General features: G+C 32.7%; 1 protein-coding gene across 1 annotated transcript; it reads right to left on the minus strand.

The window, feature by feature from the left end:
* Nucleotides 1-862: 862 nt before the first annotated feature.
* LOC106077119 (mediator of RNA polymerase II transcription subunit 17-like) lies at nucleotides 863-12,823 on the minus strand. Its single transcript, XM_056024379.1, has 15 exons — nucleotides 12,685-12,823; nucleotides 9,811-9,990; nucleotides 9,092-9,227; nucleotides 8,038-8,215; nucleotides 7,403-7,567; nucleotides 6,685-6,815; nucleotides 6,505-6,579; nucleotides 6,083-6,142; nucleotides 5,265-5,464; nucleotides 4,734-4,790; nucleotides 4,413-4,547; nucleotides 3,894-4,008; nucleotides 2,438-2,586; nucleotides 1,678-1,810; nucleotides 863-1,343 (listed from the first exon to the last, which is right to left on the minus strand). The coding sequence occupies exons 1-15, from the start codon at nucleotides 12,774-12,776 to the stop codon at nucleotides 1,263-1,265; spliced, it is 1,887 nt and encodes a 628-aa protein (XP_055880354.1). The 5' UTR covers nucleotides 12,777-12,823; the 3' UTR covers nucleotides 863-1,262.
* Nucleotides 12,824-13,290: the final 467 nt, after the last annotated feature.

Here is a 13,290-nt window from a genome sequence, read left to right on the forward strand (position 1 = left end):
ATTCTGTGTACTCTCTGGCTAGCAGCGTCCTCTGTCAGCCAAAACGCAAGCACCAAGATTGGTTTGGTGAAAACAATGTGCAAATTGAACAGCTTTTAACACACAAACAACAATGCTTTAAGGCCTTTCTGTGTATCCAGCTTTCCCCCAAAGCAGAGAATGCCACACTAATGCCAAAAGAGAGGTCCAGAGGAATCTGCGACTCATGAAGGAGTCATGGTATAACAAAAAAGCAGAAGAAATCCAGTCCAATGCTGACAGTAAAAATGCTAAAATGTTTTTCAATTCAATCAAAGCTTTTTATGGTCCTCAGCAAAATGTATCATCTCCCATATTCAGTGCTGATGGAAACAAACTTCTCACAGACAAGGAGGATATACTTGTTCGCTGGGCTAAACACTTCAGTACCATCCTTAACTGTCCATCAAGCATTAGCGCTGAAACCATCGCATGCATGGAAGAAGTCCCAATAAACCATTCACTCGCTGACCCTCCCCAGCTCAATGAAGTAATGGCTGCAAAATCCAACCTCTTAACTGGCAAGGCACCAGGACTAGATTCCCTCCCTGGTGAAATATACTCACTTGGAAGTTCAGAGCTGACAGCTTGACTAACAGAAATCTAACAGATAATGTGGGAAAAAAAGAAGTTCAGAGACGCCTCCATCATTCCTCTCCTCAAGAGAAAGGGAAATAGGCAGTGATGCATAACCATCGTGTTACTGATAAGACACAAAACTTGAAACAGTCATTGTAAGAGAGAGAGATTTATTCATTCTCAAACTTTACTGTGTTCTTGAAAAATAGATTTAGAAATATTTAGATTAATGTGTGAACACAAAGTACAGTTTTCATAGGTATCTACTACCTGGTTGGTCAATTTGAATAAATAAATAAATTCAGCAATTTTTTGTTTGAAACAAAAAATATTTATTTTGTTGACTGACCTATATCTATATACACAATATTTACACAAATTATGTACACATCAACATCAAGTTCACAGTTAAATAAATGCTGTCCCCATACATTCCTTGATGACTGAACTGATATATACAGAAACCTTTGACAAATGTTTGCACATAAATATATTTCTTCACATATACTCATAGTCCATAATTCCAGGCATATTGATAACCCCAATAGAATCATCATGATGTGTGTATTTAAATATACACAAGTCAATATCAATTATGGAAGTATTTCATTATCGGGGAATTTAAATTTTTCTTTTCATTATATTTTTTTTTTCCGCTTGGTTTATCAACTCAAAGATAATCTGGCCATCAGCATGTCAATTTTTCCTACCAGATTTCTGCCCTCCAAAAGCTGAAGATTCACTTCCTAAAAAAAAAATCATTATAAAATTAACTGCATGTAAATCAACAATGTTCATTTTAAAAGGATACTTTGCTTAAAAGTAGTCTGTGTGTGTGTCTGTAACAAAGTGAAATCTTTTTAAAATGACTTGATTAACTCATGCGTAAATAAGACTTGCTAACATTTTCTAATAAATGTTTCAAATTTAAAAGGATACAAATCAAATATAATGAAAACCTAACAGAGGATTACTCCAGTAGGTTTCAAGGACTAATGTTGTGATAAAGTGACAGCAGATTCAATTAAAAGAAATGATAAAAGAAAAAATCTGTTTGATTGAAATTTTAAAAAATGTAACCTGAAACTCTCCTGACAAAGAAGCCCATTTATTTGCAGTGACAGCAGGGGAATGGTGAGTTTCTATTGATGGTTCAACTTTCTTTACCCACAGTTTACTACCACTCACTGGGTTGCTATGAAAAGACACAATTCTGAAAAATATCCAACAAATAAATCAATCATGCTTGCTTGTGACAGAAAATGAATGTTAACTGGTTGATAGACAAACACAGAGCTGACACTTAAATTACATATATTAGTCAAGGTTAAGAAATCAACAAGCTTTCACTTAAATTACATATATTAGGCTAGGTTAAGAAATCAACGAGCTGACACTTAAACTACATATATTAGTCTATATTAGTCTAGGTTAAGAAATCAACATGCTGACAAAAATTACATATATTAGGCTAGGTTAAGAAATCAACACGCTGACACTTAATTTACATATATTAGGCTAGGTTAAGAAATCAACATGCTGACACTTAAATTACATATATTAGTCTAGGTTAAGAAATCAACACGCTGACACTTGAAATTACATTTATTAGTTTAGGTTAAGAAATCAACACGCTGACACTTGAAATTACATTTATTAGTTTAGGTTAAGAAATCAACAGCAAACTGATGCCAACTTCATCTGCTTGTCAAACAACCCCTCTCCCCTTATGGCATGTATTTCTATGAATAAACACTTCAAAGAATACTTAAGGTGTCATGGTGACATTTGTCTCAAGCAACAGATCAGCTTACAAGGACAAGTTCTGTGCCAAACTTACACATTGCTCCTGGGAGATGCCATCAGGACATTGGAAGTTGTGCCATAAGCTTCCATATCCCCAAAACCGCTGCTGACTATGCCAGACAAAACTTGCCAGCCCTGTACTTTGGCCAGATGTTGTATGGAGTGGGTGTGGTGCTGACAAATCTAGAAGAAAAGAAAAATCAATGGAAATATCAGGCTCTACATTTAGCCCTGATAGTCACATACATTAAATATTAGATATATACCATCAATTCCCTAAATATTACATATATAAGTGCATTTTCCACCCATCAGCTCATTAAAAAAGACCGCTCCCATAGGTGCCCAGTTCAACCTAGCAGTCAAACACTGTCTTCATACCTGCATTTTCCCAAAACACTGTTATTTGTATTGAATCTAAGAAGCCTTTTTTTTTGCTTTCTACATAGTACCCATGTCTCAAAACCACGAAGAAGGGTTGAGAAAACCACTACTTAGTACATGTTGATTTTGTTTTTCCATCACAATCTCAATTAAAGACATTCAAAAGTGCTCCTAGCCTTATACAGAAAGTTATCTTCTTCTCTTGAAAGTGCTGTGGTTGAATACCATGCTTCCCAGATAGGCAAAGTGATCTATCGCATTGAGTTGTGGCCATTCACAGTTATCAGTGAGGCTTAGTAGATTTCATTCCATTTCTGAAACATATGGTTTGTCAGAACTGGATTGTTAAACTAAATAAAGCATCAGGTAAGCAAATTCATAGACAGCTCATGTTCAGTGTGAACAAGTGTGGCGCAATCACGGACAGTCACTTTCATGAAATTTCTTACAGTTGGGAAACTTGAAACAATGTAACTGTATTACATCACACAAATGTTTAGTTTTTGTTAAATTGGAAATACTTACAAATCTAAAAAGAACAAGTTTTTGCACTGATGAATGAAAAGGTACAATAATTAAATCTCCTTTTCTTACCCTTTAGTAATAGTAATAAAAAAATAGATTTCCATAGACTTTTGTACTTGGACTCATGCAACAGCATGGGATCTACCTAACAGTGTTGAATCTGTATCAATGTTTTAATTTCTTTTTATGATCCATTTAAAAACAAAATGCTTCAACGTAAGAGAGTAAACAATAAATAATCTAAACAAATTTTAAAAGTGGTAACTAATCAGCTGATGTCTTGCTTCAACACACAAAAAAAAAAAAGCAGAGGAAGGTAGAGGATGGATTGACCTAAATCAAGTGTTCAGGAACATGATGGTTATTGATGATTAGCTCATGGGAATAAGTTCAACACCAAGTGAGTGCTGAATTCTGTATGTTTAGTCCTCTAGTCAACTGATGACATAAATTAAAGAGAAACTAATTCTTTTGGGGTACTTTTTAGTTTTAATTCAGGCTACACACACTTCAACTTCTAATTTGATTTTTTGACAGCCTGTTGATTCTTTTAATTGTACCCATCTACAAGCTCAACCTACCTGCCACTGTAAGAGATCTCTGAGTTCTGTTTCTTCAAATGATAGTGTACATACTCTACCATCCTTCATTACAACTCTTATGAGGTCTATTCCAATAGTCAGTACTAGTGAGGTCCTTGAAAACATCATATAAACAACAGTTGACAAGTGTGAGAACTATGCATTTGATACAAACTAGAATTTTAATCAATTTAAATCTCAATAATTATTTATTTTTCATATGGGAATGTGATACAGCACAGCATTTGTTTTGAAGCTTTGAGCTAAGTCTACAGAAGTGATATTTTTCTAAAGAGATTTGGTATCTGTGACAAGAATATTTCAGCGCCGATCTGTGCATGTTGAGATTGACTGCCTAACAATACCTTGAGAGATCTAAAGATTAAACAGATTTCTATAGTTTCCATCTCAAACTAAAACTCATATGAGACGTTACTTTTTTTAAAGAGATTTCACTTGAATGTTTCATCCTATTCCCTGATCATATTTGTTTTTGTTAAGTGTGTATTGCGTTATTACCTGATAGACTCGTAGCCATAGGACGTAACACTGACTCGAACACTTGACTCAAGACTACTGTTGAGACAGCTCCAGTGGGCACAGAGCTGAGGATCCTGTATGCTTACTGCCATCTGATCTATTACATGCATCGATCTAAATAAAAAGTTATTGATATTGACTTTCATATGACTTTTCTTAGAAAGGACTTGAAAAATGTTTAAATTATTATTCAAGTTCAAACCCAATTAACAGACAAGAAAAAAAGCAGAATCTTTCATAACATATTAAACTAAGAGAAGCTAAAAGTTCTTCAGATTTGAGTTAGGCTACTACACTTACCTGATTCTTAGAACAGCATGCTTGGTTTGTTTCAAAATTTGTTCTAGTAATGATTCACTATAACAAACAAAAAATGTCTTCAATACCATAAAAGCCATTTTATTGCATGCAATGTAATGAAACATCAACTTTAAAGCCCTAAGTCATTTTAATTAAGTTAATTGACTTCTTTCCAAGCTAGAAAATCAATGTGATCCAATTTAAGCCTTAAGATTTGATCCCTGGTATGTGTTTCTCATCATTAGGATTATTCAAAACAAAATTTCAAGGAATTAATATCCCATAATATAGTGACCTGGTCCAATACAGTAACCTGGTCTAATGGTCACGCCTTTGAAGATCATTAGTATTTCAGAAAGATACATACATTTTCTCTCTGTAGAACAAACTTCTAGATTTAGCTTCTAGTCGACATTTTTTTTTTACTTGTGGCAATATGTATTAAGACAAACAATGCTAGTGGAGATGGTAAATTAGTAGTTTAGGATCAAAATGAGTTTTCTAACTTGTATAATTTAAAAAAGAACCCACTTTTCTCCCATTTCCATAAGTTCCTGTCTGGACATGGCCCTAGGTCCGGCAAGTCTTCTCTTCCTGGTCATTCCCAGCATGGCATTGACAGGATGAGGTGCACTGCACTTGAGGTTTCTGTCATGCACTTCACGGAGAAGCTGGTGAAGGGAGTGCTCAAGGACATGATTGTGTTCCAACTTCTCAGATGACAGGTTGACCTTGAGTGATAGAGAAATGGAGAGTGAACCTATAAGTAACTACAATAAATAGTGTTAAACACTCAAACTAAATCAAATTTTTAAAAATATAGCAATATTTTCAATACATTTAAAATATATTAGTTTTTTTAAGGCAGACGAGTAACTTAAGACTTAAAAGTTTTATTTTTGTTTTTTTTTAAACTGTCATTTGACAGACTCAAAACCAGCATGTTTTACAGAAATAAAGATTAAAAAAAAAAAAAAAAAAAGACAAACTTATATGCTACTCAGAATATCATCTTTTTTGAAGTAACGTCTATATTTTATAAGAATAAACCAGAGCTGTTCCCTTTTTGAACAAAAAACTCTTGTTGCAAGGATCGGATCATGTACTGGTACTAAGTTTAATTTCTAAAGGTATCAAGTCAATCACCAGCACAGTGTTGTGAAGCACTCAAGACACCTGAATAAGTTTCTTATCTACCTACTTTTTTATAACTTTATTGTTTTCAGTTTTTGTAGCACAGTTTTTCATTGTGATTGCCAATATTTGTCTTCTAAAGATGCAAACAAGTGGATGGGGTTACATCTGATAGCATTGTATTCATTTGACTATAACTATTGCATCTTTGCTACCTTCTTTTCTTTTCCAGTATGATGACAAAGCACTATAGACAGCTGTACACCAGGAAAAACCTAAGAAAATAAAATAAAAATTGTATTCACTTTGATTTATTTTTGTTTCAGGTGCAAGTGTATTTTTTTTAAAGTTTTGATTATTTCCAGTAGTTTACTCTTGGTTGATTATTGATATAAAAAGAAGTGAAATTTTCCTAATTTTATGAACTACAAAAGTGTGTGCTCAAGTGGCAGGTTGGCTGCCTCTCTCAAATGTCCTCAAAAAATAGTAAAAAAAAAATAATAATTGAATTAACATCAGCTTATAACTGACACAGATGAATAGTGCTCCTATTATATATGGATAAAGAGAACAACCTTAATTGTTTATTAATGCTTATTTTCACTTTTGCCTAAAATATTTGCATAATTTAACTTACATTAGTAAGAATCTGATTGCCCACAACCATGTGAGGTGTGCTTGCTTTCTTTATCTGGACAGCTTCACGAGCAAGCTGGTTAGAAAGAGCAAAACATTGCATTAAAAAAAAACAACAAGCAATAATTACTGAGAACTTAACATTAAGCAACTTACATGTATACAAAAAGTAGGTACATACCTGAGCAAAAAGCTCCTTACAAAATAAAACATTCTGAGCAGTCTCTAGTTTCAACTGCCAGTAAGTATCAGCAGACACAGGTCCAAGACTAGATGGCATTTTTAATGTAGCACTTGTGATATTCATTAAATCTGTTTGGAAAATAAATCAAGAGATCAATCATAGAAATACAGACAGAATAGTATTTTTTCTACTCAGAAAACACATCTGTTTACTTTCTTTATAAGTATTACAAGGGTTGATTTAACTAGACAGCAGAAAAACTAATTTTATTATTAAGATGTGTTTAATTAATATGAATGATAAAAAAAAAAGGACATGCTTTAAAATGTATGGATCTTTTTTCTCAAGGAATTTTCCAACTGAATGGCTTCAATTGAAATATAAGGTTGTGTATAATTTAATACTTAAATGATAGCTTGACACAAACTTATGTTACTGCACAATAAAGTCTTAGTGATATGGAACCCCTTTCACAAAGTCATAACTCAACACGATTCCTATCATAAAACAATCTGTTCAAAAAGCCATAGTTTTTTATTAATTTAATAAGATGACATCACATACTTTTAACATACTCTGTTGATGTTTAATCAAAGTTAAGCAGTGTGCTAAAAGTTATGCTGCAAGTAGTTTCAACATTATATACGACTAAAGTTTAGGTGTGTTCTAAAAGTTCTGCTGCATCTAGTTTCAACATTACATGATGAAAGTTTACCTGATACAACACTCTTCACCTCTACCAAGATGTAGGCCACACCCTCCAGCTCACTTGGTATGATGACATCCAAGCTACTTTTTCTGGGGACTATTTCACCTTCAGCAGCAAGATCTGATGTTTTTAAAACCTCAAATGTGCCTCCTTGCCAAAATCTAGACCCAGCTAAAGAAAAGGAACAAATAACTGTTACAGCAAAACAAAAAAAACGTACATCTTATTAACAATCTAGCTTTACATTTTATACACACACAAAAGTAATGATTATCATAAAAATAAAATTGTATCTTAACATTATCTTAATAAATTTTGTCTTTGATTTTGGAAGTCAATCTATTCTTTTACCTTCTGGCTTGAAGACAAGATCATATTATTATTGTGATTCATCTAACTGGGCTTGAAGACAAGACCTTATTATTATCATGATTCATTTAACTGGGCTTGAAGACAAGACCTTATTATTATCGTGATTCATTTAACTGGGCTTGAAGACAAGACCTTATTATTATCGTGATTCATCTAACTTGTCACTAAACTCATTTTATTCTATCCTTTCAACTAATTGAAATTGTTACTGGGAAGTCTTTAAGCCAGTCCATTGACTAGAACAATAAGTATTAACACATTTGTTTTACCAGATTTGTAGCTCAACTCTCCCAAGATTGTGTTGTGAACTTTTTTAAGCCTCCAATTTTTTCTGAGTTTGAGAAGCTCCATGAGAAAGTTTTCTTGCGTGACAGAAGCCATTTCATTCTGGACTCTCTTTAATCTCTCAGCTCCATTGCTCAATATATGAGCAGCGGCCACAAGGCTCTGAAGACCAACACACAGAGAAGTTTAACTAAAGCAGAACTTATATAGTCTGACATTCTGAGTTATTCTGGCCATGGTACACTAATGTTAAAAACAAAAATTTCAATGTTCTACCTGTTAAGTTAATTTGATAGATCATAGATTTAATTAATGGCTATAGAAGTAAACATGATAATAATTTGTTTCATATGAATTATTTAATGTACTTTTCTACTATTGGATTATTACTGTTCACCTGTATCTATATTGTGTTTTATTTCAACTAAAATATTCTTTCAAGTTATCAATGTGCATGTAATTTATATTTTTGGATTACTCATTTTATTGAATTGAGTTTGAAGCCAATACATCATCGTCACAAATATTTTTTCATTACATTTCTTTGACAAATACCAAAACAAAACTATTTCCCTTACAGTACAGTACAATCTATGAAACAGAGAACTAACTGTATAGACTTTAACAAATGTGTTCAAATAGTGTACATGTATTTTAAAAAAATCAGCTTGCATATATCATTTTGAAAAAAAAACACTATTTTTAGCTTGATACATGTAATGGTGAAATTAGATTTTCAATAATGTATTCGATCTAAGCATGGCACAAAGAGAAAAATAAACAGACCACACAAAACTAATAACAGCTTTTTCTCTGTCAGCTGCTAATAAAAAATGTAAGAAAAGAAAATGGCAATACTAGTGACTTTGGAGGATTGGAGAAAAGCTTTGAAAAAGATGAACATAAATATAATTGACTTTGGTCAGACTAAATTTAACTAATTTTTTTCCCTAAATACAGTTTATAGATTTATATTATTTTTTTTTTTAAATGAGGCTTGATCTTTTCTCATATTTTATCATGTGAGTTTTTCTTTACCCTTTTCTTAGCCAACATTTGAAGAGGTGCCTTGAGTTCAGGGCCATCTTGATTTACAGGATCAGTCACCATGTAGTGTTTTTCTTTGACTATGTTCAGCACATCATAGAGAACACTGATTTCTGTGTAAGCTGCTCTGTTCAAGCAATTCATTGTATTTATTAGTCAAGTTATAGTCATTGATTTGCATTTTCATATGTCATGATAGCCCACCAAATAAATAAAATTTAAAATGGTTGTAGGTGGATTTTAAGTTAATATAAATAAAAATATAAATTATGAAAGTACTTTATAAAATCTGTAAGTTATAATATTATTATTCAAACTTTTTTTTATTAAACTATGTGCTTAAAATATTTCATAAAGGGTACTGATTTGTATAACTGCAACCTTTTCAATCCTCTCAGAAACTATTGAGATCCATCACTTAATTTGTTGTAATGCTGAATAGCTTTTGAGCCCATCATTTTATTTTACTTAAGTTTTTCCTCACAGAAATAAATTTTCTTGATGATTTCTTAAAACTCTTAAGAATAGTCCATTTCTGTATCATTTCATAAGCCATCATTGAAACAAAATCTTTTAAAGTATTTATTTATAAACTGTGTAAAAAATGTTCATCTCATTAGTAATTTAATTTTCTTTCCATTAGTAATTACAACTAACAATATTTCTGACCTAAGAGAAAGATAAGTATAATGATACAAAAAAGTGCTTACTTTAATTTATTTCTGACCGAGTCCCAAGGCCAGAGTGATGGTTGAAATGGGGCCAGGACTTTCTCTTCATCTGACTCCTTCTCCCCTTCTGATGTCGGCTTTCCTTTTTCTTCACTTTCATCTTTGTAAAAATCTATTTTATGTGCAAGTTTACTCAAATTTTCTGACATAGACAAGGGGCTGAAAAAAAAAGTCTGCCATCCATAAATATGGTCATTATATCCCTAATTTGAAATGGGGGGAGGGGGGGGGAAGTGGTCATGAATGCCATGAATGTATTTGCTCACTTAAAATATTATTAAATAATTTTAATTAACAGTTAAATAACATTAAAAAAATCACAGGAATATTAATTTAAGTGTATCTTAAAATGTTGATATACATTTAAAAGCTAAATAATATTTATAGAGATATACAAATAAATTCACAGTGACAATGTAACACAAGACAAAATAACCAAAAGTGGGATGAAAAAATCAGTGAAATACAAAGGCAAACAAAAAGGTCAAAATAATTAACTAAAAAATGTATAACTTTAACTTTTGAACTAATTACTCTAGAGAGGGTAATTAGTAAGTTACTATATAGATAAGGAGTAGGGTCAGCAGGGTTACCAGGAGTAGATTCAGTAGATGACTAGATCTAGATTTTCTAGATCTATCAATTCTATAATTATAATGATGATCTAGTTGCAATCTAGACTAGATCCTAGTTGAGTACAGTTACAGTAGAAGTAGAGACAGTACACCGAGTAGTCAGTAGATCAGGTGACTAGTACTAGTTACTAGAATCTAGATACTAACTAGAGTAACTGACGCCAATCAAACAAGTTAAGCTCAGTCGCAGACATTTTTTATTTTTGAATTTGTGTATCTCCATAAGGATGAGACCTCTACTAGGAAAAAAATGATTGTACCTATGAATTCCTCATCCATTTGTCTTAAAAAGTAGATTTTTGTATTATTGTATTACTATTCAAGTTAAAATTATATTTGATGTTAAAGTGGGTCAGGTCGATGCTTTCAAGAGCTTAAAAGTTTCGAACATCTTTTTACTGCTACCTTCAACTACTTCAAGTAAGTTCAAGAACATCTTACAGACTTGCCTAACAAAAAAAGTCCAAATGCGTAACGCTGATAGATTATAGTCAAAATGCGTATTTTGGCACCAGAATGCGTAACACTTACGCGTCCACTATTTTGTCATATATATATATATATTATATTATAATATTAGATCTAGATGTCATGATTAGATCTACAATCTAAATCTAGATCAATATGACAATAGAGATGATATCTAGACTAGATCTGGATCTATGTCTATATAATGAATATAATCTACTCTAGATCTGGGCTCAAGAGTGTTACCAATGCCGTGGATCTGCTACAAACGTAGGTCTACTCCAAACTTTCGTAGGCCTACCTTCATCCTTGATCTATTCTAACCTAAGACTAAGAATCTAGTCTAGATCTAGACTAGATGGTAGCAGATGTTATCGATCTAGATCTAGTCAATCTAAATCATACTACAACTAAATTGGATCTTGTAATGTAGAGAATCATGACATAACGTAATGACTAGCTAGACTCTAGCTAGATCTATTCCTGTATAAGTATACTATAAGTGTATAACAAGTTTTCTAGATTCTAGATCTAGAATCCAGATATCTAGATTAGATATCTACAATGTCACTCAATGTGTTTTGAATAGCACTTTGATTTTTTTTTTTCTATACAAATGAATACGGGAATCAGGGATTCAACATAATTAAATTCTACTAATGAACTTACAAAAAAAAAAGTCACGTTGGTGTATCAGCTAACTGACAGTACCAACCCGCCACTCCCTCACTCTCGTGTTCTTCATTTCTAGACTAATTCTAATTGCTTTTAAGAAACAATCAACATATAGATCTGGACACAATGTGTTCCCCCACCTTTTCTGCCCCCAGCCCAACAGGACGCTTAGCGTGACCTCTGTGACCGCTCGTAAGCTAATCAAGAGAGGGAGAAAAAAAAAGATACGAAATGCGTAACGCGACGGGTTAGATGCGTATTTGCGTAATAACTGTCATTTTTGGGAGATTTTGCGTAACGAATACGCATTTTGCATAACGGTAGGCAGGTCTGATCTTAAGACAAGTTAAGACAACTTAAGAAAAACTCGAACAGCTGAGAAGTATGGTGATTTAAAAGTGTTATAATCTTAAATTAAAATTTTGTGAAAAGTATGGTGTTTAAAAAGTGTTATAAATAATCTTAAAATTTTGTTATTTATATCATTTTCTTTTTACATTACAATTACGTCATGTCAAGATAGATACTGAGACAGGTCAAGTCTTAAGTCTTAGTCATTTTCTCAAGCCCAAGCTCCATGACCATTATTGGTATTATGAGATTATGTCCATATCGTCCAACTCTGCTTAGAAACCGACAATACACATTATAAGTGTAAGGCTAAACAGTAAGGCACTGCTGTAAGGTGCTAAGCCCAGTAACGCATTACCGACATATTACCGTACCGGTTCTTATTTTTATTATTTAGCTGAATGTCTTGAAAAGGCCCTACCCTCAGCCTGCACTCTACTCTACTAGTAACTAAATACTACTAGTAACTAATCTACACAGTCACACTCACAGTCTCACACAGACACTGTCAGTGAGACAGTCACACACACAGTCACAGTCATGACAGTGCCACTCAGAAGTCAAAGAGTTGAAAGAGTCAAACTCAATCAGACTACAGACTCAGACTCAGAGTCACTCAGTCTCAGTCAGTACAGTAGAGTTGAGTATAACTAAACTACATCTAGTAGATCTAGATGTAAATGTAGAGTAATCTAGAATAGAGTCTAGAAAGACTATTACTTACGCAACATAAATTTCTTGTCCGTCATATCTTACTTCTTGAATTTGGTGTTCAATAGCAGATTCAACGCTAATATTGACAGAGGGAGCAGCCATTTTGCCTGCTTAATTAATGTCTATTAATACGGCGGGACTTTCTGTTTTCTTTTTCATTGACTAGATTTACGATACGATCACTATGTAGATATATAGCTGTAGAAAAAAAATATTATTATTTTGTAAGTGAAAGTTAATATTTTTTTTATATTGACGCGTAATGCGGAAATTGCCTAAGAAAGTATATAATGTAAATTAATACATAAACCATATAGTATATAGATCTATACTAATCTATAAACATATATAATAGGTCACAGCTGGGACTGCGCAGACACGCGTAATACTACATTCCTCAATAATCTTCGGACTCGAAGACTAGCCTTATTATTATTATTATTATTATATATATACAGTGCTTTTTTGTAAAAAAAAAAAATAAGTGCCGGTACTCAGTGATAGATTGCCTTTTAACTACTAATAAATTAATAATAAACGTCAAAATACAAGAAAAGTAATACTTTTAGCCCCACATTAAAAAAAAGGTGCCGGTACGCCGTATTGGTGTGTACCG

This window comes from Biomphalaria glabrata, chromosome 3 (genome assembly GCF_947242115.1).
Source record: "Biomphalaria glabrata chromosome 3, xgBioGlab47.1, whole genome shotgun sequence".
Taxonomy (NCBI): domain Eukaryota; kingdom Metazoa; phylum Mollusca; class Gastropoda; family Planorbidae; genus Biomphalaria; species Biomphalaria glabrata.